This window comes from Cladosporium halotolerans, assembly GCF_011745625.1.
Source record: "Cladosporium halotolerans strain TM138-S3 chromosome Unknown Sca3, whole genome shotgun sequence".
NCBI lineage: Eukaryota > Fungi > Ascomycota > Dothideomycetes > Cladosporiales > Cladosporiaceae > Cladosporium > Cladosporium halotolerans.
In genome coordinates, this window is record NW_027191454.1 from 614,684 (window position 1) to 634,160 (window position 19,477).

Consider the following 19,477-nt stretch of genomic DNA (forward strand, 5'->3'; position numbering starts at 1 on the left):
GTTCGTTGTTGCTGAAGTGCTGGTGGTGGTGATATTATATTACTCGTGCAGCATCAAATCGTCAGAAGGTCGTGATCAAGGCGGTTAGGCGTGGGTGGTCATAAGCGCGCGGGAAGCCGTCGTGGCTGCCGTCAGTGGTGCCGTATTGCCACGACTCGGCTCGTACGCGAGGCGCGGCGTGAACGTGCGTGAGCGTGGTCGCGCAGTGGTTTCGCAGGGATAGACAGCGGCGTGTCTGGGGAGGTTGGGGAGTGGAGGGCGAGGTGTCGGTGTGAGGTGAACGGGTCGACAGGTCTCGGAGCGGCGTGGCGGGGACGAGTGAGCGGTGGGAGCTTGATCAGGCTGGCGCACTCGTCGCCGTCGAACGTGTGGGGAGACGACCGTGCACTCCTTGCGTTGTCTTTGCTTCCTGCTTGGACGCGAGCACGTGCAATCCTGCCGACGATGAAGTGAAAAGTATCAGCTGCACCATATGCGATCCAGCTTTCGTCGCTCGTGAACAAGGATACGTCACGTAAGCAGTCTGCCACAATCTACGACGGCAGGGCCCTGGAAAGCTTCGTCTCGAGAGTTTGGCCCGAGCCTTGTGTAGGCTTGACCTGCCTATGAGCGATCTCTAAGCTATCTCATCGCACGGCCACACCATCTCTCTCGACATCTCCTGGTGGTCGCCTCCCGTCACAGCCATGTCGGCGACTGAGACTCAGGTTCCCATAGTGGAGCAGGTCATTCACCCGGAGTCTCTATCCACACCCACTTTCGCGTTCTCCGGCTACCTCGCGCGGTCCCTCCCAACCCTCGGACGGCCCTCGAAGATCGCTAGACCCATATGCGCCGAATACAAGGCTGGCAACTGCCCACGCGGCGTGCTTTGCCACGACAGACACTACACTCCGCCCTCTGAGCGCAGCGGCATCAACAACCTCATCTGCAAACATTACCAACGCGGTCTCTGCAAGAAAGGCGACGCCTGCGAGTTCGCGCACACCTTCAACCTACGCGATGAGCGCGAATGTAAGGAGTTCTCGCGCTTCGGCCTGTGCTCATCGGGCGACGACTGCACGTACCTACACATATCTCCCACCAGCGAACTGCGACGGCCCGCCTGCCCTCACTACACGCGCGGATTCTGCCCGCTGGGACCGCACTGCGCGATGCGCCATGTCAAACACCCGAGGATATGCCCCTTCTACCTGGCGGGATTTTGCCCTAATGGCCGCGCGCACCCTCCAGGACCAGACAAGGTGGTGAGCTGCGAGCACGGCGCGCACGCGCGATGGATCAAGGATGATGATTTGCATCCGAAGAAGCCCGAGCCCAGGACCGAGCAGCACATCGAACAGGAGGCGAAAGAGCAGGAACAGAGAGAGCAGGAGTTCTACGAGGAATCTGAACGGATATTTGAAAGGAATGCAAGAGGCATGGACGGAGGAGGTAGAGGAGGTTTCAGAGGCAGAGGCAGAGGAAGAGGATTCCGTGGCAGACGGTTTTAGTTGCTCGCTCGAAACATCGAGCTTGCGTCGTTCTGCATTATCGTGGCTTAGCATGGCGTTGGTGGGCATAATTCTTTGGCATTATTTGCGTCTCAAATATACGCGAGCAACTCTCTCGGGTGCGAGTCTACGGACAACCGTTCGAGGAAAATTGAATCTCCGGATCACTATCTCCCCATTTACAGAGGCTCCAGACCTCCATCCTGATGCGCAATCAGGTTGCCCTGTAAACACAAACAAATCCCACAATTTTGGAAACTGGTCTCGTCAATTTAAACGGCATATTACGCCTTGCTCGTAAATCCGCTGATTTGCCGCTATTCGATCACTTAGATATACGGAGAGTAATGTTCACCTTTAAATTTATACATCGTTAAATGCTCTATCGTCCTATCATTATGCCGAGACCGGAGCCGAGGGCAGAACCCGAGCTTCAGGTTGGTGGGGTGTCGAGCTGACCAGCCGCGCGCTATACACACCTCCTCATCCAGTCATAATGTCTTTCTTAGCGAAGAGGCCGCTCTTCGCGAGCAATGCGTTCAAGTACGCCGCGGCTCCGGCATTCACTTCCTCAAGACATTTCTCCGCCACTTCGCCCGCCATGAGCACCCTCGCAGAGATCAAGCAGAACTGCCGCAAGGTACGCCAAGCAGGAGTCTAATGGCCGACGGACTGCAGGTAGCTGACATTCTGAACAGGTCATGTGCATTGGTCGCAACTACGCCGACCACGTCAAGGAGCTCAACAACCAGCGCCCCAAGCAGCCCTTCTTCTTCCTCAAGCCCTCTTCCTCCATCCTCCTGCCGAGCGAGGGTCCCATCCTGCGACCCAGCGGCGTCAACCTCCACTATGAGGTCGAGCTCGGCATCGTGATCGGCAAGACGCTGCGCGACATCGACGAGAACGACACGCAGAGCTGGATGTCCGGCATCGAGAGCTACCTGCTCACGATCGATATGACCGGCCGCAACGTGCAGGACGAGGCCAAGAAGAAGGGTCTCCCGTGGAGCATCGCGAAGGGTTTCGACACTTTCCTGCCGGTTGCTGGACCTATCGCGACGAGCAAGATCGCGGACCCGCACAATGTCGAGCTGTACTTGAAGGTCAATGGAGAGGTGAAGCAGCAGGACAACACGGAGCTGATGCTGTTCCGCATTGGCAGGCAGCTGGCGGACATCTCGAAGGTCATGACCCTCGAGAAGGGCGACATTGTGCTCACGGGTACTCCCAAGGGTGTTGGCCCCGTTGTGACTGGCGATGTCATTGAGGCTGGGCTTAGGGTTGACGGTGCCGAGCTCGAGGAGGGTAAGATTAAGGTGGATGTGAAGGACCGCAAGAACTCGTACGAGTTTGCGGAGACTTAGAAGAACCTATTCTTGAGCCATGTAGATGCGCATACAGAGGAAATCCATATGATGTACAGCCATCACCATTTATCGTCAAATATGTACAGATTGCAGTGTTCGAAGTGACTTGGAGGCATTACTAGGGCACTTCCGCATCGTCGTCGTCTCCTCCAAAGCCGAATGAGAAACCACCAGCCTCTTCCTCTTCATCCTGAGGCTTCTTGAGCTCCTCCCACTTGCCTTTGCCTCCTTTGCTCAGGCGCTCTAATTCTTCTTGGCCTTCCTCAAGAAGCTGCGGATCTTGCTCGCGAAGCCTCTCCACGAACAACGCATAAGGATCCTCAATGTCGTCCCTAAAGCCAGAAATACTCTGCTTCTGATCCCTGAGAAAGTGCAGCACTGCGCCAACCCTCGCACGAGGAACAAAGTTCTGCGTAACAGCAATGCTAGGCTCTAAGTTTAGAACCAAGTGGTACCACCCAGACGGCACGTACAGGATCTCGCCCGCCTTGCAAATGCCTTCCTTGCAGCCTGGTGTCCTCCGCGCTTCGGTGTGGAAACCCAGCAGCCATTCGGCGATACTTAGTGGGCTCGTGACCTCGCTTTGATCCTCGCTGACAAAGACACCCGGAGGAGGCGGGATCGAAGGTGAAGACGGAAACATGATCCAGTATTTGCTTCCGGTTATGACGGCGTTCCAGGCACTAGTAGCGTTGGGGTCTTTGTGGAAAGTGCTACCGCTTCTCGCGGGCCCGACAATGAGCCAGCGGTGGTCTGGCCGCTGTTTACCCAGAACAGAGAATGCATCAGGCCCGAAGCATGTTGGAGGCCAGTAGGCAGCCGTCTCGTCGGGCTCGCTGGCAACCTTCAAGTCCATCTTCTCCGCGAATGCGCGGTCAAAGAGATAAAGTGGCGATTCATCGCGGCTGTTGTTCAGATACTCGACATACGTTTTGAGAGGCCAGTCGACAGCTTCTGCGCGGAACGGCACCTCGGCATATCTCTCAAGAAGGGATTCCGCCGACCAGTCGCGGAAGATCGGCCACTGTGTCACCGGCTTCGTGAGGATGAAGGGCTGATTGACCCAAGTCGATTGGAACTCTTCAAACGACAGGTCTTCCAGACGCGATATCTCGTTCGCGCGCGGAATGTTTCTGGCGTACTGCTCGAGTGAAACGTACGCGCAAAAGAACGGTCTGTGTAACACATCTGAAAAAAGATTGGAGCAGTCGACCTTCGGCTCTTTGCTCGATGGCTGGGACAGAAAGGTCGAGCGCCAAGTGCCCTGCCATGAGAATTGTGATGGAGAAGACCTACCGTAGAACGTGTCTCAGCATGCGTTCGAGACACGCCACTGTATGGGTGATGTGACTTACTCTACGAAAAGAGCTCGCCACAGCTCTTCATTGCGGGTGAACGCATAGATCCCGCGACACGTGCCTCCAAACCGTAGCAGTGTCGCAGGGTCGAGATACTCGAGGAACTGCGCTAGTATCTCGTCTGGCAAGTATGCGAACGAACCAAATGACGATTTGAGGTTTACCGACGAGGTAAGAGCATTGCCGGAGGGTCGAATGCCGAGCGGATGACGCCTCACAAGAGAAGAGTCAGACGAGTCATCCATAGACGATTCTTGCTCGGTCACAACCTCGATCCTTTGCTTCTTCACCGGTGGCAAGTCATGTAGGCGCTCTTCGTGCATGCTGGGACTTTTCCCTTGAGCGGTAGCGAACGGATGCGAGTGACGCCGTGTGGGAATCGCACAAAGTGACGGATGCTCACGTGAGATTCCGGTTGAGAACGGTTTTAGAGCGGTCGAGGGCGATATTGCATGTGGCAATATGTTTGCCACGCCTGTGACTGGCTGGCCCGGACTCACCGTTCAGAGTCGTGGCAAGCCGGCTCCAAAGAGAATTCGCGGCTGCAAGTGAACTTGCGCTGATTGCGGGCGAATCCACTCTGAGAGGCGGGTAGCCCCGCCCCGCGTGCCGCACTGGAAAGCCCTGTCCGACAGATCCTCTTCAAAAATTCGAGCGGTTCCCTCCCTCGCCCACACCACACCACCTTACCACACTGTGAAACCTTTACTACTAGAACCATCGACTCTCACACCGAGAGTTTGGTATCTAGTCCCCACCCACTACCTACGAACTACCGCGGCGGAATCCACAGGATTACCCCCGCCCCCAACGCACATCGGCTCACAGCGCAGCGCGTGTGAGCTCGCACCAACACCGCAATCATGGCCGACAAGGGACTTGAGGACATCGAGGCTGGTGAGTAGAGCCTTCGCTTCGTCCGCGCTCTCGCTGTGCGCACGCGCCGCGATCCGAGCGAGCGGTCGGGCGCCAGTATGCCGCCTCAACGACATGACACTGACGAAATTGTGCGCTACAGCTCAGATCGAGTCCAACTACGATGAGACCACCGACTCCTTCGATGCCATGGACCTGAAGCCCGAGCTTCTCCGTGGTGTCTATGCCTACGGTTTCGAGCGCCCGTCTGCTATCCAGCAGCGCGCCATCATGCCCGTCATCAAGGGTACGTTATCTTCACTGCAGCCCCACCTAAGAGACGGGAAGCTCACACCGCACAGGCAACGACGTTATCGCCCAGGCTCAGTCCGGTACCGGCAAGACCGCCACCTTCTCCATCTCTGTCCTCCAGAAGATCGACCCGAACATCAAGGCTTGCCAGGCCCTCATCCTCGCTCCCACCCGTGAGCTTGCCCAGCAGATCCAGAAGGTCGTTGTCGCCATCGGCGACTTCATGCAGATCGAGTGCCACGCCTGCATTGGTGGCACCAGCGTTCGCGATGACATGAAGGCCCTCCAGGACGGCCCTCAGGTCGTTGTCGGTACCCCCGGCCGTGTCCACGACATGATCCAGCGTCGCGTCCTCAAGACCGACAGCATGAAGCAGTTCGTCCTCGACGAGGCCGATGAGATGCTGTCTCGCGGTTTCACCGAGCAGATCTACGACATCTTCCAGCTGCTCCCGCAGTCCACCCAGGTTGTCCTGCTCTCCGCCACCATGCCCCAGGACGTCCTCGAGGTCACCACCAAGTTCATGCGTGACCCCGTCCGTATCCTCGTCAAGAAGGACGAGCTTACCCTTGAAGGTATCAAGCAGTTCTACATCGCCGTCGAGAAGGAGGACTGGAAGCTCGACACCCTCTCCGACTTGTACGAGACTGTCACCATCACCCAGGCCGTTATCTTCTGCAACACCCGCAGAAAGGTCGACTGGCTCACCGACAAGCTCACTGCCCGTGACTTCACTGTCTCCGCCATGCACGGTGACATGGACCAGGGCCAGCGTGACGTTATCATGAAGGAGTTCCGTTCCGGTTCTTCCCGTGTCCTGATCGCGACCGACCTGCTCGCCCGTGGTATCGACGTCCAGCAGGTTTCCCTGGTCATCAACTACGACCTTCCCGCCAACCGCGAGAACTACATCCACCGTATCGGTCGTGGTGGTCGTTTCGGCCGTAAGGGTGTGGCCATCAACTTCGTCACCGCCGACGACGTCCGCATGATGCGCGAGATCGAGCAGTTCTACAGCACCCAGGTCGAGGAGATGCCCATGAACGTTGCTGGTAAGTTTCGCAATACGATTCACAATCATGAATACCCAGCTAACAAACTACTCCAGACCTCATCTAAGCGATATCCACCCCAAACACGCTTGCCTTTAATTCCAGTACAGTCCACGGCAATACTTGTTGCTACACGACTCGGAGTCAGAGGCTTTTCAAGACTGCCCACGCTTTTACTGAAAGCCTGAAAAGGCTACGAGAGTATGGCGGCTTACATGCATCACGGCGTCCATTACGAGCGCACACCAAAATTGCTTTATGCGAGTTCTTTTAGACGGGGTTGCTGCTGCCAGGTTGTATTACATGCTTTCGCCGACCGAATGAAAGTGTTTTTGCTTAGGCTGCATTGCGACTTCGTATGTAGGGAATTGATTCAGAGTTAAAAAGAACTGTCACGTTTCATGTCTTGCCCTTGTCTTCGTTGACTGCCGAATTGCTCATGTTCGAGCGGGGGTCATAGGAGAGGAAGGCGCGATGGAGGCCTTGATTGCTGCCTAAGGTAAGCTTCTCTTGACCTCACCCTCTTTGCGTGCCGTGGCGCTTGACCAAGGTACGACTACTCTCATGTCTAGTATTCCCCCCTCACCGCGGTAAATTGCAACTCGACACGCCACTCAATGTCACGATGGCACAACTACCGAAGCCCGCTGCTGAGCTCATGTGGGCCTACCAATTACAACGTGAACATCGTCACTTGTTCGAACGTCTGAAAGCGTTAGAGGCTACTTCTGAAGAACAAAATAACTTGCTCGAACGTCTGAAAGCTCTAGAAGCTACTTCCAAAGAACAAGACAGTCGCATCAAAGCCAGTCAGGGTTCCATCTCCTCTGATGTTGACGCCAAAATTGCCGCACTTGCGCAGCGGATCAAATCACTAGAGGACAGCGAGTTCTCTGAGCAAGTCGCTGGTCTCGCACATGAGCTGCGGGAGGTTCGCCAGCAGGTCAACCGTTCACAAGAGAAGCTGAAGGATGTCGAAAAGGCTAGCATCAGCGCAGCTGTTGCCAATCGCAACGAGCACGAAGCGGTGCTAGACCGAGTGGGAGATGTGGAAGGCGAAATGAAAGGCGTGTACAAAGCCTTCCATCAGCTCGAACAAAAAGAACAGGCTAGCCGCAACGAAACACGCGCCGCCGACGCGCGAGTCAAAGAGCTCAGTGAGCAGCTTGACACCGCTGTCGAGAGGTTCGAGACAAAACTGCGCACGTTACAAGCCGAGCAAACTGAGCTAAGGACGCTTTTCGGACGCGCAAAGGTGGAGTTCGAGGCCGCTACTGCTATGCCGAAGATCGTGAGCACAACGGTGCCGACACACTTGGACGATCCTGCCAGTAAAACCACCAAGAAGAGAGCCTTCCCTCCTGATGGCGAGGCCAGCAAGAAGCCCTCTCGCAAACCGAGAATGGCATTGGAGAAAGAGATATCTCAGCTGATGCGTGGCGACGATTCTCTGATGAGGGTTCTTCCCGTATCAAAGAACATCCTCAATTCTACTCACGGGGCTACTGTGAAGCGCAAGGCGGAAGGGCCTCCAGAGCTTGCCCCAAAACCTGTGCTTTTTATGCGTGAAACCAGGAGTCAAGCAAAACGTCTCAAACCGCTGTTATCAGAGTCGTCTACAGAGGCGGGCAAAGCCACCGAAAGCCAGTCCATGCCCGCTACCAGCGCGAGAAATGCCAATATGGCGAAAAGCAACAAATCTAAGCGGCCGACAATGCTTGTCAAGCTGACGCTACCCAAGTCTACCATGCTACCCTCAACTCCATCGAAGGGAACAAGACGAGTTGTTCCTCAACGAAAAGCAAATAATTTGCAGCCCAAACCCCTCTCATCAAATCCGGCTGCAAAAGCGAAAGGTAAAGAGAAGCTTGATAGGAGCAAGAAAAACACGGTGCCATCCACTCCCGTCCAAAAGCGGCCTCAGTCGCCTGCCAAGCGGCCACAGAACCGTCGAAGGCATCTCACGCAAGAAGATGACATGGACGAATGGTGGGCGCAGGTCCAGGCCAGGAAGGGGAAGTGATCGATTTGCTTCGGTTGGCTCTTCTCTGACGTGGAGACTTGATGCCATGAACGTGCTCGAAAGTCTTGCAGCAACGGGACAGATGGTGAGCTCATATTTCGCTAAGCTCGAGTGCGTTGGCCCGAGTTTCATGAGTCTCTGGCCGGCGGACCACTCAAGAGGGAGGTCTCGGTTATGTAGCTATGTCGAATCGCAATTCTCCGTTTTCAAGCCGTTCACGTGTTGATATTTTGGCCATTTTGGCCATTTTTTCACATCGAATCCTTGTAGCTGTGTCATACGGCCAGCTAGGAAATTAGGCATCCCTCTTCGGGACGCTGCTCCTTAGGCTGATGCGATGGTGAGAAGCCCTGGCTGCGGTGAGAGCGATTGTATGTTCATTTGCCATTGACGTGTATGGATTAATCAGAAGGGTATCATAAGCCTAATACATCCATCTTCTCTAGCTCAGTGTAACGCGCCCAACTGGGTTTCCCAGCACCTCGACCTGCTCACTCGATGTCCATAGCGTCTGTGTCATAAACCGGCTCTTCGTGTCCATAGCCTGCACTGTAACCATGCGCCGTCTCAACTACATCAACTTCGCTTTTCGCGTATTGTCTCTCCATATCTTCGTGCCTCGCCTCTTCGATTGCCTTGTCCCTAGCCCGCTGTCTCGCTTCAAGTATTGCCTTCCTTACCGAGTCCTGGCTTTCGTCTACTGTAAGAGACTTTGGCACACTATACAGCACCAGCTCTTGCTTTTGGCGACCCAGTTCCGCGACATCTTTCGGAGCGGCAAGCAAGTGCTGTGGTATGCGCGAAAAGTGTTTCTCGATATCCGGGAGGAAAATGAGTCGCTCATCCGGCTCATTGGCCTCGATCTCGGCGAGCTCGGCGTCTAAGTTTTGCACATACACTCGATCACGAGTGTCGTCAATATTCATGGAGTCATCCTCGACCGCGGCTGGTGGCTCGGTGCTTGGTCGCGTGGACGCGCCATTGGTCGGCGGCGGGGTGACGGGGATGTAATAATTGCTACTGCCACTCGATCGTGGATCTGGAGTCGCCGGTGTTAGATTGTATCCGCAGAGGCCATATCGCTGCGCGTTGGTACCTAGGCTGAGCAGGTTGAACCTCTTGGTGAAGCGTAGGGTGTCGTCGTTTGACTCATCGGCCTGTCGCTTGACTCCGCGCTTGGACGAAGAGCCAACATCGCTCGTGCCAACCGCATCCATTGAGCCCTGCATCTCCCATGCTGAGCACTTCACCACGCAAATCCTCGCAACGACGGTGACAGATTCATAATTCGCCCAGGTTTGGAGTCTGCAGTCTAGATAAGCTTGAAGTTGGTGGATGCTGGAGCTGCCCATACTTTTGCGGAGCAGCAAGCTGCGCGCAACGCCGCGAATCGCACAGAATATTCCATCACTCACTACCCGCCACCTCGCAAGGCTCAGAACACACAACACTGCCCTGAGCACGCCGTTCGGTTACATACTACGCAGGATGGCTTCCACGACTGACAGCGAGCCCCAGTGGACGGCTCCCAAAGTCAGGGCCGCCTTCCTGGACTACTTCAAGCAGAATGGCCACACCTTTGTGCCCTCCTCCTCGGTTGTGCCGCTCTCGGACCCGACTCTGCTGTTCACCAATGCCGGAATGAACCAGTACAAGCCCATTTTCCTTGGAACTGTTGACCCGGAATCGGACTTCGCGAAGCTCAAGCGCGCGGTCAACTCGCAGAAGTGCATCCGTGCGGGTGGCAAGCACAATGACCTGGACGATGTTGGCAAGGACAGCTACCACCACACCTTCTTCGAGATGATGGGCAACTGGTCTTTCGGCGACTATTTCAAGAAAGAGGCCATCACCCACTCTTGGGAACTCTTGACTAAAGTCTACGGCCTGGAGCCTGATAGGATATATGTGACCTACTTTGAGGGCAAGGCCGAGGCTGGCCTCGAGCCGGATCTTGAGGCCAAGGAGTGCTGGAAGGCAGTCGGTGTCGCCGATGACCACATTCTGCCCGGTAACATGAAGGACAACTTCTGGGAGATGGGTGACCAGGGCCCTTGCGGACCCTGCTCGGAACTTCATTACGACCGCATTGGCGGCAGGAACGCTGCCCACCTGGTCAACATGGATGACCCCAACGTCCTTGAGATCTGGAACAACGTTTTCATCCAGTACAACAGAGAACCTGACAGCTCGCTCAAGCCTCTGCCCAACAAGCACATTGACACTGGTCTCGGTTTCGAGCGCCTGGTCTCTGTCCTGCAGAACAAGCTGTCTAACTATGATACCGACGTCTTCTCTCCCCTCTTCAAGCGTATCCAGGAGATCACTGGTGCGAGAGATTACCGTGGCGGATTCGGTGACGAGGACCCTGACGGTGTTGATACCGCTTACCGTGTCGTTGCCGACCACGTCCGTTTGCTTACTTTCGCCATTGCCGACGGTGGTATCCCCAACAACGCTGGCCGTGGTTACGTCGTTCGCCGAGTGCTCCGAAGAGGTGCCCGCTATGCCCGCAAGTACTTCAACACCGAGATTGGCACTTTCTTCGCGAAGATTGTTCCCACTCTCGTCGAGCAGATGGGCGAGATGTTCCCTGAGATCAGGCGTAAGGAGGCTGATATTAAGGACATCTTGAACGAGGAGGAGGTGTCATTCGCCAAGACTCTTGATCGTGGTGAGGCTATGTTCGAGAAGTACGCAAAGGACGCAAAGGCACACGAGCGCACTGAGCTCTCCGGTGCTGATGTGTGGAGGCTTTACGACACCTACGGTTTCCCCGTTGACCTCACAAAGCTCATGGCTGAGGAGCGCGGCCTGACCATCAACGACGAGGCTGTTGCCGAGGCTCAAGAGAAGGCCAGGGAGGCCTCCAAGGGCGAGAAGAAGGCCCAGGCCGAGCTTGTCAAGCTCAACGTTCACGACATCAATGCTCTGGAGAAGATGGACGATGTGCCCAAGACGGACGACTCCCCCAAATTCCAGAAGGACAACATCAAGGGTGCCATCAAGGCTATCTTCCAAGGCGGCAAGTTTGTACAGTCCACTTCGGAGATCGAAGAAGGCGCGCAGCTTGGCCTCATCCTCGACCGCACCAACTTCTACGCCGAGCAGGGTGGTCAGGAGTACGACACTGGCCGCATCCTCATTGACGGCGTGTCCGAGATCGACATCCAGAACGTACAGGTCTACGGTGGTTATGTCATGCACACTGGCTACATGAACTACGGTACCCTCAAGGTCGGCGACGAGGTTCTGTGCGAGTACGATGAGCTCCGCAGGCAGCCCATCCGCAACAACCACACCGGCACGCACATTCTCAACTTCGCGCTCAAGGAGACTCTTGGTGACGATGTGAACCAGCGCGGCTCGCTCGTCGCCCCCGAGAAGCTTCGCTTCGATTTCAGCCACAAGTCTGGCTGCTCTGACGCCGAGCTCCAGAAGATCGAGGATCTTTGCACAAGCTACATTCGCCAGAACAGCGAGGTGTACGCCGCCGACGTCCCGCTTGCCACCGCTCGCGAGATCGAGGGCGTGCGTGCTGTCTTCGGTGAGACCTACCCCGACCCTGTCCGCGTCGTCTCTGTCGGTGTCCCTGTTGAGGAGCTTCTCGAGGATGTCAAGAGGCAAGACTGGCGCAACGTCTCCATTGAGTTCTGCGGTGGCACTCACGTCAAGAACACGAGCGAGATCAAGGAGCTCGTGATCATCGAGGAGAGCGGTATTGCCAAGGGCATTCGCCGCATCATCGCCTACACCGGCATCGCCGCTCACGAGGTCCAGCGCGTCGCCGCTGAGTTCGAGAAGAGCGTTGCTCAGCTCGAGGGCATGTCCTACTCCCCCGAGAAGGAGGCCAAGATCAAGGAGTGCCAGCAGGAGCTCAACAAGCTTGAGATCTCCGCGCTGTCGAAGAACAAGCTGCGCGAGCGTGTCGCCAAGGTCGTCAAGGCCAACCTCGACCAGCAGAAGGCTGCGCAGAAGATCGAAAACAAGAAGGTCCTCGACACAGTCACCAACTACTTCGAGCAGAACAAGGACGCCAAGCACTTCGTCTCCACCGTCGAGGTCTCTGCCGGCTCCAAGGCCATCCAGGAGGCCATCAAGACCATCTCCTCCAAGCAGAAGGACAAGAGCGTTTACCTCGTCGGCGCTGCTGCGGACGGCAAGGTCGTCCACGGCTGCCACGTCTCTGCCGATGCCCAGGGCAAGGGTGCCGACGCGAGCAAGTGGGCCAGCGCTGTCGCTGAGATCGTCGGTGGTAAGGCTGGCGGCAAGGGCGCCACCAGCCTGGGCCAGGGCACCAACGCCGATAAGGCTGACGACGGTGTCGAGGCTGCGAGGAAGTACCTCGAGGGTCTCTCCCTGTAAGCTGAATCATGCTACATTTTCTTTTTTTGGTGACACCGAGCGCGAACGCATGGCAGTGGACTGATGTGCTTTGGTGTGCGAAGTTGCTTTTCTGCGATTAGAAACTCCGATTACGTGCTAAAGAGTGTAACGAAGTAAAGCTACCCGAAAGAATCAAAATCATACACCATTATCGTGTGCTTCCCAGTAAACAGATTAACGCCCGCCAAATCATCGCACTGCATGATCGTACAAAATTTCTCAGCCCGAAACTGAAATGTCGTCATCAATCATCCACATGCTCTTGTAATCTTCGTAGTCATCCTCATATCCTGCAGACACTCAGATACCCAAAGGATTGCTCGCACTACCTTTTCCAGCATTCCTCGTCCCGCTGGCCTTCTGGCCTGGCGCCTGTGCCTTGCCCGAGCCCTGACCAGCCAAACCAAGCGGGTTGCCAGCGACAGCAACACGGCCGCCGCCCGCGCCCACGGCGTCTTTCAGGTCGTTGCCGTATCCCGCGACGCCCTGGCCCCAGTATCGCGCCATGCCAGTGATGCTGCCATCGTGCGTTAGCGCGTCGTCGCTTCGCGAGCTAGAGCGTAGCAGTACTCACCTGTTGCCAAGACCCGCTCCGATCCCATTGACGCTGTTCCCGACGCCGTTCACCACGCCGCCAGCGTAGTTGCCCACGCTCGCCACGCCGCCTTGCACGGTGCGGTTGATCCAGTTGCCGGCTTTGGCGGGCTCTTGCTGCTGGGGCTTCGGGGCGGCCGCGCGAGGAGCAGCTTTGGCTGGAGCTCTGTTGGCAGAGACCTTGGGCGGTGCGCGAGCGGTACCGGTTGCTTTGGGAGTTGAGGACGCGCGCGTGGGAGCCTTGGTGGCCGGTTTGGCGGGTGCTTTGGCGGGTGCTCTCGCGGCGGGTGCTTTGGTGGGCGCCCTGGGTGTTGTCTTTGCGGGTGCTTTGGCGGACATGTTGTGTGATGCCGTTTGTTGTATGGATATGGAGGTGTTGAGGTCTTGTTTCAGGTGGAAGAGGTTGTATGTGAAGTCGATATAGAGGATTAAGAATAGAGGGGTGTTCTAGAACATTACGCGAGGGGTGATACAGATAGCCTGTTTCCCTGTTCTCAAGAAGGTTCGTCGGCTACGTCAGATCTTATCTTAGCGCCAAATCCCACGTTCTTGCAGCGCAGCAGCGGAAGGCGCCGTCGCGCAGCCGCGGAGACGGGCTAACGGGCGTTGGACTTGGGTGGAAGCCGCAGGCAATTGGAGATTCGACGACTTCAGCGGACCGACATACAACCACCGCAAAACACGATAACCCCCGCCGTTAGATCATTCAATCTTTTTCGAAAGGGCCCAATGGATGCCTAGGATATCTGGTATTGACCGCCTACCTGGAGTTCTGGGCGAGATACGACTGGCTGGCGTGGAGGGGGCGAATGAAGCAAAGGAGATGCTTTCGCGTGGCGGTCAACACTTCGTCTTCGATACTCGACATGCCGAACTAGGTCGAGGAACTCAGTGCGCGGCTCCTTGAGCGCAGGATAAGGTACGCCAGGTAAGCTTCACCTCACTTTTTGCCTCACTTCCTCACCACCATCACCACCCCGTACCCACCCTCAACCACCCCCTACTATCCGCATACCGCCAGCCTCGACGATGGAAAAACTCAGAAGAATGGGCATGATCAATCTGCTTCCGCTTTGACTCACAGTGTTTGGCGCTGACCATAATCGCAGTGTCGCGTGGATCGTCAAGTGAAGAAACTCGCCCTGAGCCCAAGCGTTCATCATCCTCCACCTCTTACCACACGAATACCGGCATTAGTAGTCCGCAGTACAGCGACACAATCAGTCCACAACCGCTCACCACACCAACCGCACAGAACTCTGCGCCCGAACGCAAGAGCAGCTTCAGCTCAATCGCTGAGAGTGAGTGTTTAGTGCCTTGTGATTCCTGCGTTTCACACTTCACTCTCGGGCTATCGAGCGCAGTGTCAGCACTCTTCTATGATACTTCTGTCGCTCCCCTCTCACGCTTTTGTTGCGCTGCTCTAGGTGCGAGTCAATTGTGGTCACATCTTCAGCGGCTTCTGTTCTAGTTTGCGCGCATTTCTCGATCATTTGCGCCATTCGCATGGCCTATAGAGCTGCCAAAGCCTGCGTTTGAGGAGGACAAATTGACTAAACGTAACTAGGGTTTCGACGCAAGAAAGGAGCATCGGAGTCCCCCTTCCGCTGGAGGCGAAAAGCGAAAGAAGACGAGAAACCCAAGCCCAAACGGGCGGATATTCTTGCTAAGCCCACGACAAACAAGCTCGTTAACTTCTGGGACGCTGTCCATTCGCCCACACAACCGCACTGGACGAACACACCTTGGTCCCCTGATCCTTTGCCTGACTTCGACAAGCCATTGCCAACCGTGCCGGAAGAGCCGGTGCAATCCACCCCAGCCATGGATACTTCTATGCTTGTGCCTGGCGGGCCAGACCGCAGAAAGCAAATCCAGGATGCGAAAGACATGTATCAGATCATTGTGCGCAATGCTGAAAAGAAGGGTTCGACGGTGCCACCGTATCAGTTTTTGGAGCTCATCGGCAAAGGTTCATTTGGCCGAGTTTACAAATGGTGAGCAAATTGCCTCAATTCAGATTGTAGACTCTCGCTGACCTTTTTGCAGTCTCGATAAGGCTACATCAACACTGGTCGCTGTCAAGATCGTCAACATCGACGACATGGATTTCAGCGCCGACCCGCGCGATCGCGACGAGACTGTGAAAGACTTTCGCAAGGAAGTTGGCATCCTACAGCAGCTGAAAGACAGCGGCGCGCGGAATGTCAATTTGATTCACGAGGCTTTTGACCTCCATTCTCAACTCTGGATTATCAGCGACTATTGTACCGGCGGTAGCGTTCGCACGCTGATGCGCGCAAATCCAACGCCGAAACTCGAAGAGCGCTTCATCATCCCCATCGCACGCGAGCTCGCCGTTGCGATGAAGTGTGTACATGATATCGGCGTCATTCACCGTGACATCAAGTGCACAAACGTGTATGTCACGGAGGAAGGGCAGATACAGCTCGGCGATTTCGGCATCGTCGGAGTCATGGACGATGGCGCTTCCAAGCGCACAACCATCGTCGGTACACCTTGGTACATGCCACGCGAGATGCATGTCGACGCAGCGTCGGTCTCGCAAGGTTATGGGACAGAAGTCGACGTCTGGTCATATGGCTGTACTGTGTACGAAATGGCAACAGGACTGGTTCCGAATGCAAATATCCAGATGCACATGCTCAGTTCTGTGCTCGAGAACGCTCCTCGCTTGCAAGGCGACGAATACTCTGATGGGCTGCGCGACTTTGTCGCATTCTGCCTGAACAACGACCCGAAGGCTCGGCCCACAGCAGAACAGATTTTGCAGCACCCCTACATTGCGGACACAGAACGCACGCATCCGACGAAGAGTCTGGTCGCGATGATTGAGCGCTATACCATGTGGGAATTCAAAGGCGGACAGCGTACGTCGCTCTTCAACCCGGGCGGAGCTGCTGCACCCGTTGGCCCAGGCGAGGATGAAGACGAGTCGGCCAACGATGTTGATGACTGGAACTTCAGTACGTCGGCCAGCTTCAATCAGGAGTTCGGAAAACGTTATAGTCACATGATCTTGAACGGTCTAGACAGCCTTGGTGGTGGTTTACCGCCGTTGGAAACCAAGAACCTGACCGTGCTTGAGCAAATTCAGAAGGAACACAAGGAGAAGAGTGCAACGCGCGGCGAGATGTCGCTTGATCGCTTGTTCAACACTGGTTCTGCGCCATATGCAATGCACGCGCCTCCTCCAGAGTCGCAGAGCTCACCGCCAGCCTCTGACTTGCCGTTGAGAAACATGGTCGAAGGTAATGCTATGCGCGAAAGCACTGTAATGATCGACCTGGACGACGATACTGGATACAGTACGGGCCCCAATTTCAACTTTGACTTCGAAGACCTTCCCACGGTCAAGGCCAAAAAGGGTGGCTACCTTGACGATGATGAAGAAGAAGAAGAGCACGACGACTACCAATACGGTCAAAACAGTGCCGATGCGGGTGATAAGCGTGCTACAAAAGATTGGAAATTTCCCAGCGTCGCCACCGCTGCTACGGCACCCAAGCGCGCCACTATGGATTGGACGTTTTCTAACGCGCAGGCCAACGAGCATGACGAGGTCGATGCTGTCATGAATCTACCTCCTCTAGGAAACGAAGGCAGTGTTGCCCCCGGATTCAGGCCGCAGCTGAAGCACACTGCAACTGTACCGCTTGGTCAGTTTGGAGACTACCTCCACAACAACCAACCGTCCGCGGCTGTCGCACCAACGCCAGCTGACATGTCGCGCGATTCTATGAGCTCTATGATCGATCTCGACATGGCATTCTCGGATCCGCAGGATCTGCCTCCTCGTCCCTCAACAGCAAGCTCTGCGAGCGGTTCGGCGGGTACGGAGATGACATCGGGAGATCCGTTCGATCTAGAAGAAACCCCAGAACAGTCAGATGCGGACCGCAACCGCTTCTCCTCCCATAAGCAATGGCAGTCGGATGGCGGGCCCACGGACAGCAACCGAAGCAGCTTGCGTAACGTGCCCATGCATGCTCGCGGCAGCAGTCTGTCTTCGTCCGCTTCGGAGCTCGAGCGCAGTATTCAGGTACCAGCGGCAGCCGAGGACGTTTTCGCATACGACTACGACGATAGTCCGAGAAACCCGCAGCTAAAGCCACGATCACAGCTGCAGGTCGCAATGCCAAACTCGGCATCGCTGAACGGTCAGATGGACTGGCCTGACTTCAGCCAGGACTTCACCTTGGAAGGCAGCCCGGCGTACGGCAACTTTCATGTTCCCCAGACCGACGAGCCAGGTTTCCCAATGGCTGGCCACGACCACATGGGCGGCGGCTCCGGCGGCATCTCGCTCCCGCCTCTGTCTGTTTCACGCACGCGCGACACGGCCAACGGCGACTCCTTTGGTAGCCCTCGCGGACCGGAAAATACCCTCGAATTCCCGAACGTTGTTCCTCCAAACCCGGCTGCGCTGGACGAGGACGCCTCTGTCGCCACTCTGGCCGCCGAGCTTGACCGTATGCTCGACGACATGCGTGGAGCTTTGAAGTCCACTAGTCGCGCGCTGCGCCAGAGTGCGGGCCTGGATGAGGAAGAGCCTGGATATGAAGGGGGACTCTCGTCTTCGGTTGAAGAGGAAACCGATGCTGGGTTCGAGAGTGTTGGAAGTGGTGGGTTCAGAAGTGGCGTGGAGACGGATGAGGAAGGTTACTAAGGTTTAAGTGATTGAAGAAACTCATGGGAGTAAGAGAGAGCAAGCGGAGAATTGCATATTGCATGGAAGGGAGAAAATGCGATAAGTGACATCCAAATGAATGTTGTTTGGGCCAGCCACATGCTGGCCTCGAGAAAACGGACTCACCCCTAACTAGGTAGCGAACACAGCGATCGCCTAGGCGAACGATGCTGCTAAGTAGCTATCAAACCATTACCAAACCCCTCACCATTACCTCACCTCACGACACTCCCACTCCACTGCGAACAGTCCACCTGCACCGCACTCCCCACACCCAACCCCACCCCCGAGCTCCCAAACAACGCGCTATTCGCCCTCGAGTCAATGCACAAATCGAAATTGACATTCGCGCCGTACTGGTTCGTCCCAGACAGCCCCGACTGCGCGCACAGCGGGTTGCCCTGCGCAGGACACAGGTTCGTCACCATCACCACGATGCTGTTGCCCGCGTTGCTGACGCGGCGCCCGGAGCTGTCGGTTTGGATCGTGAGCTTCCAGCACGTTCCGCAGCCGGGGCCGGCGCCGGCACCCTGGGGTTGGTGTTAGTGGTGTTGGTGGGATGAATGTGTTTGGGGGTTTGGGGGAGGGGCTTACGGGTCCGACGCCGAAGACGTTCTGCGATACGGCGGCGTTGTAGCCTTGCGTGTAGAAGCCGCAGGCGGTCGTTTTGGTTTGGCAGTTGCCGCTGCCCCAGGTGTCGGTGGAGCCGTATTGCGTGAAGGACGCGGTGTAGGATTTGCCGTTACTGCCGCTGCCGCCGTTGGTTGGGCTTGAGGAGGCTGGTTTGGTCGAGGTCGTGGTTGGGTTGTTTCCGCCTGAGAGACATGTAGGCGTTAGTTCAGGGTTGGAGAGTCGGATTGAATTCGTTGGGACTTACCACTACCGCTACCGGGAAGGCACTGCGAGTACCACTGGCTTTGGGCCTTGCAGGTGTAGCCGGAGACGCAGCTTGTCGAGCCGCTCCAGCCTTGTCCGCCGCATTGCCCGTAGGCCGGGCTTTGGGCGATGGCGGTGCCAACTAATAAAATTGCTAGAGGGAAGAGTTCGAGCAGCATACTGCCAGACTTAACCATGCAACCGGTTGCCTGTCGATGAAAGGGGAGTGAAGCAGCACTGAATCTCGCGGTAGTTAGAGGAGATAGTATACTCAGGAGATATTGCTGTCATGCTACTAGTAATTGAAGATTTTGACGCGTCAAAACCAAGCCCTCCGTTTCAAAGGCGGACACGGCATGTTGACGCCACTAGACTCTTTCTCCTGACCAGATACGTGCAACTAAGATGCTCGCCAGGGATCCCGAAGCAGCCACAGCCGTTCTAACTCAA

At 56.0% G+C, this 19,477-nt stretch overlaps 10 protein-coding genes across 10 annotated transcripts; 6 read left to right on the forward strand and 4 right to left on the reverse strand.

The window, feature by feature from the left end:
• Positions 1–686: 686 nt before the first annotated feature.
• WHR41_01192 (uncharacterized protein) lies at positions 687–1,493 on the forward strand (the record flags this gene model as incomplete). The annotated part of the gene is made up of 1 exon (XM_069369798.1): positions 687–1,493. One exon carries the CDS (start codon positions 687–689, stop codon positions 1,491–1,493), a length of 807 nt encoding a protein of 268 aa, XP_069233203.1.
• Positions 1,494–1,976: 483 nt separating this feature from the next.
• WHR41_01193 (uncharacterized protein) lies at positions 1,977–2,939 on the forward strand. Its single transcript, XM_069369799.1, has 2 exons — positions 1,977–2,133; positions 2,192–2,939. The coding sequence occupies exons 1-2, from the start codon at positions 1,990–1,992 to the stop codon at positions 2,855–2,857; spliced, it is 810 nt and encodes a 269-aa protein (XP_069233202.1). The 5' UTR covers positions 1,977–1,989; the 3' UTR covers positions 2,858–2,939.
• WHR41_01194 (uncharacterized protein) lies at positions 2,884–4,731 on the reverse strand. The gene is made up of 2 exons (XM_069369800.1): positions 4,216–4,731; positions 2,884–4,152 (listed from the first exon to the last, which is right to left on the reverse strand). The coding sequence occupies exons 1-2, from the start codon at positions 4,539–4,541 to the stop codon at positions 2,979–2,981; spliced, it is 1,500 nt and encodes a 499-aa protein (XP_069233209.1). The 5' UTR covers positions 4,542–4,731; the 3' UTR covers positions 2,884–2,978.
• A 188-nt stretch (positions 4,732–4,919) lies between these two features.
• Positions 4,920–6,826, forward strand: tif1 (ATP-dependent RNA helicase eIF4A). The gene is made up of 4 exons (XM_069369801.1): positions 4,920–5,115; positions 5,237–5,380; positions 5,436–6,437; positions 6,494–6,826. Exons 1-4 carry the CDS (start codon positions 5,082–5,084, stop codon positions 6,502–6,504), a joined length of 1,191 nt encoding a protein of 396 aa, XP_069233208.1. The 5' UTR covers positions 4,920–5,081; the 3' UTR covers positions 6,505–6,826.
• Positions 6,827–7,062: 236 nt separating this feature from the next.
• WHR41_01196 (uncharacterized protein) lies at positions 7,063–8,460 on the forward strand (the record flags this gene model as incomplete). Its single annotated transcript, XM_069369802.1, has 1 exon — positions 7,063–8,460. One exon carries the CDS (start codon positions 7,063–7,065, stop codon positions 8,458–8,460), a length of 1,398 nt encoding a protein of 465 aa, XP_069233207.1.
• Positions 8,461–8,826: 366 nt separating this feature from the next.
• Positions 8,827–9,800, reverse strand: WHR41_01197 (uncharacterized protein). Its single transcript, XM_069369803.1, has 2 exons — positions 9,557–9,800; positions 8,827–9,499 (listed from the first exon to the last, which is right to left on the reverse strand). The coding sequence occupies exons 1-2, from the start codon at positions 9,687–9,689 to the stop codon at positions 8,952–8,954; spliced, it is 681 nt and encodes a 226-aa protein (XP_069233206.1). The 5' UTR covers positions 9,690–9,800; the 3' UTR covers positions 8,827–8,951.
• A 148-nt stretch (positions 9,801–9,948) lies between these two features.
• On the forward strand, positions 9,949–12,825 carry ala1 (Alanine--tRNA ligase; the record flags this gene model as incomplete). The annotated part of the gene is made up of 1 exon (XM_069369804.1): positions 9,949–12,825. The coding sequence occupies one exon, from the start codon at positions 9,949–9,951 to the stop codon at positions 12,823–12,825; it is 2,877 nt and encodes a 958-aa protein (XP_069233201.1).
• Positions 12,826–12,894: 69 nt separating this feature from the next.
• WHR41_01199 (uncharacterized protein) lies at positions 12,895–13,879 on the reverse strand. Its single transcript, XM_069369805.1, has 2 exons — positions 13,421–13,879; positions 12,895–13,363 (listed from the first exon to the last, which is right to left on the reverse strand). The coding sequence occupies exons 1-2, from the start codon at positions 13,777–13,779 to the stop codon at positions 13,147–13,149; spliced, it is 576 nt and encodes a 191-aa protein (XP_069233200.1). The 5' UTR covers positions 13,780–13,879; the 3' UTR covers positions 12,895–13,146.
• A 180-nt stretch (positions 13,880–14,059) lies between these two features.
• Positions 14,060–18,130, forward strand: WHR41_01200 (uncharacterized protein; the record flags this gene model as incomplete). The annotated part of the gene is made up of 4 exons (XM_069369806.1): positions 14,060–14,368; positions 14,550–14,741; positions 15,008–15,437; positions 15,490–18,130. Exons 3-4 carry the CDS (start codon positions 15,265–15,267, stop codon positions 18,128–18,130), a joined length of 2,814 nt encoding a protein of 937 aa, XP_069233197.1. The 5' UTR covers positions 14,060–14,368; positions 14,550–14,741; positions 15,008–15,264.
• Positions 18,131–18,366: 236 nt separating this feature from the next.
• WHR41_01201 (uncharacterized protein) lies at positions 18,367–19,206 on the reverse strand (the record flags this gene model as incomplete). The annotated part of the gene is made up of 3 exons (XM_069369807.1): positions 18,367–18,681; positions 18,746–18,966; positions 19,029–19,206. 3 exons carry the CDS (start codon positions 19,204–19,206, stop codon positions 18,367–18,369), a joined length of 714 nt encoding a protein of 237 aa, XP_069233196.1.
• Positions 19,207–19,477: the final 271 nt, after the last annotated feature.

Bases quoted from the DNA above. Each gene is read 5' to 3' on its own strand.
- WHR41_01193 (XM_069369799.1), top strand. From the start codon at position 1,990: ATGTCTTTCTTAGCGAAGAGGCCGCTCTTCGCGAGCAATGCGTTCAAG. The intron at 2,134-2,191 runs GTACGCCAAGCA...CATTCTGAACAG, and splicing joins TCAAGCAGAACTGCCGCAAG to GTCATGTGCATTGGTCGCAA.
- tif1 (XM_069369801.1), top strand. From the start codon at position 5,082: ATGGCCGACAAGGGACTTGAGGACATCGAGGCTG. The intron at 5,116-5,236 runs GTGAGTAGAGCC...TGTGCGCTACAG, and splicing joins ACTTGAGGACATCGAGGCTG to CTCAGATCGAGTCCAACTAC. The intron at 5,381-5,435 runs GTACGTTATCTT...CACACCGCACAG, and splicing joins CATCATGCCCGTCATCAAGG to GCAACGACGTTATCGCCCAG.
- WHR41_01199 (XM_069369805.1), bottom strand. From the start codon at position 13,779: ATGTCCGCCAAAGCACCCGCAAAGACAACACCCAGGGCGCCCACCAAA. The intron at 13,364-13,420 runs GTGAGTACTGCT...GCACGATGGCAG, and splicing joins GGAGCGGGTCTTGGCAACAG to CATCACTGGCATGGCGCGAT.
- WHR41_01194 (XM_069369800.1), bottom strand. From the start codon at position 4,541: ATGCACGAAGAGCGCCTACATGACTTGCCACCGGTGAAGAAGCAAAGG. The intron at 4,153-4,215 runs GTAAGTCACATC...GTTCTACGGTAG, and splicing joins TGGCGAGCTCTTTTCGTAGA to GTCTTCTCCATCACAATTCT.
- WHR41_01197 (XM_069369803.1), bottom strand. From the start codon at position 9,689: ATGCAGGGCTCAATGGATGCGGTTGGCACGAGCGATGTTGGCTCTTCG. The intron at 9,500-9,556 runs GTACCAACGCGC...CGGCGACTCCAG, and splicing joins GTTCAACCTGCTCAGCCTAG to ATCCACGATCGAGTGGCAGT.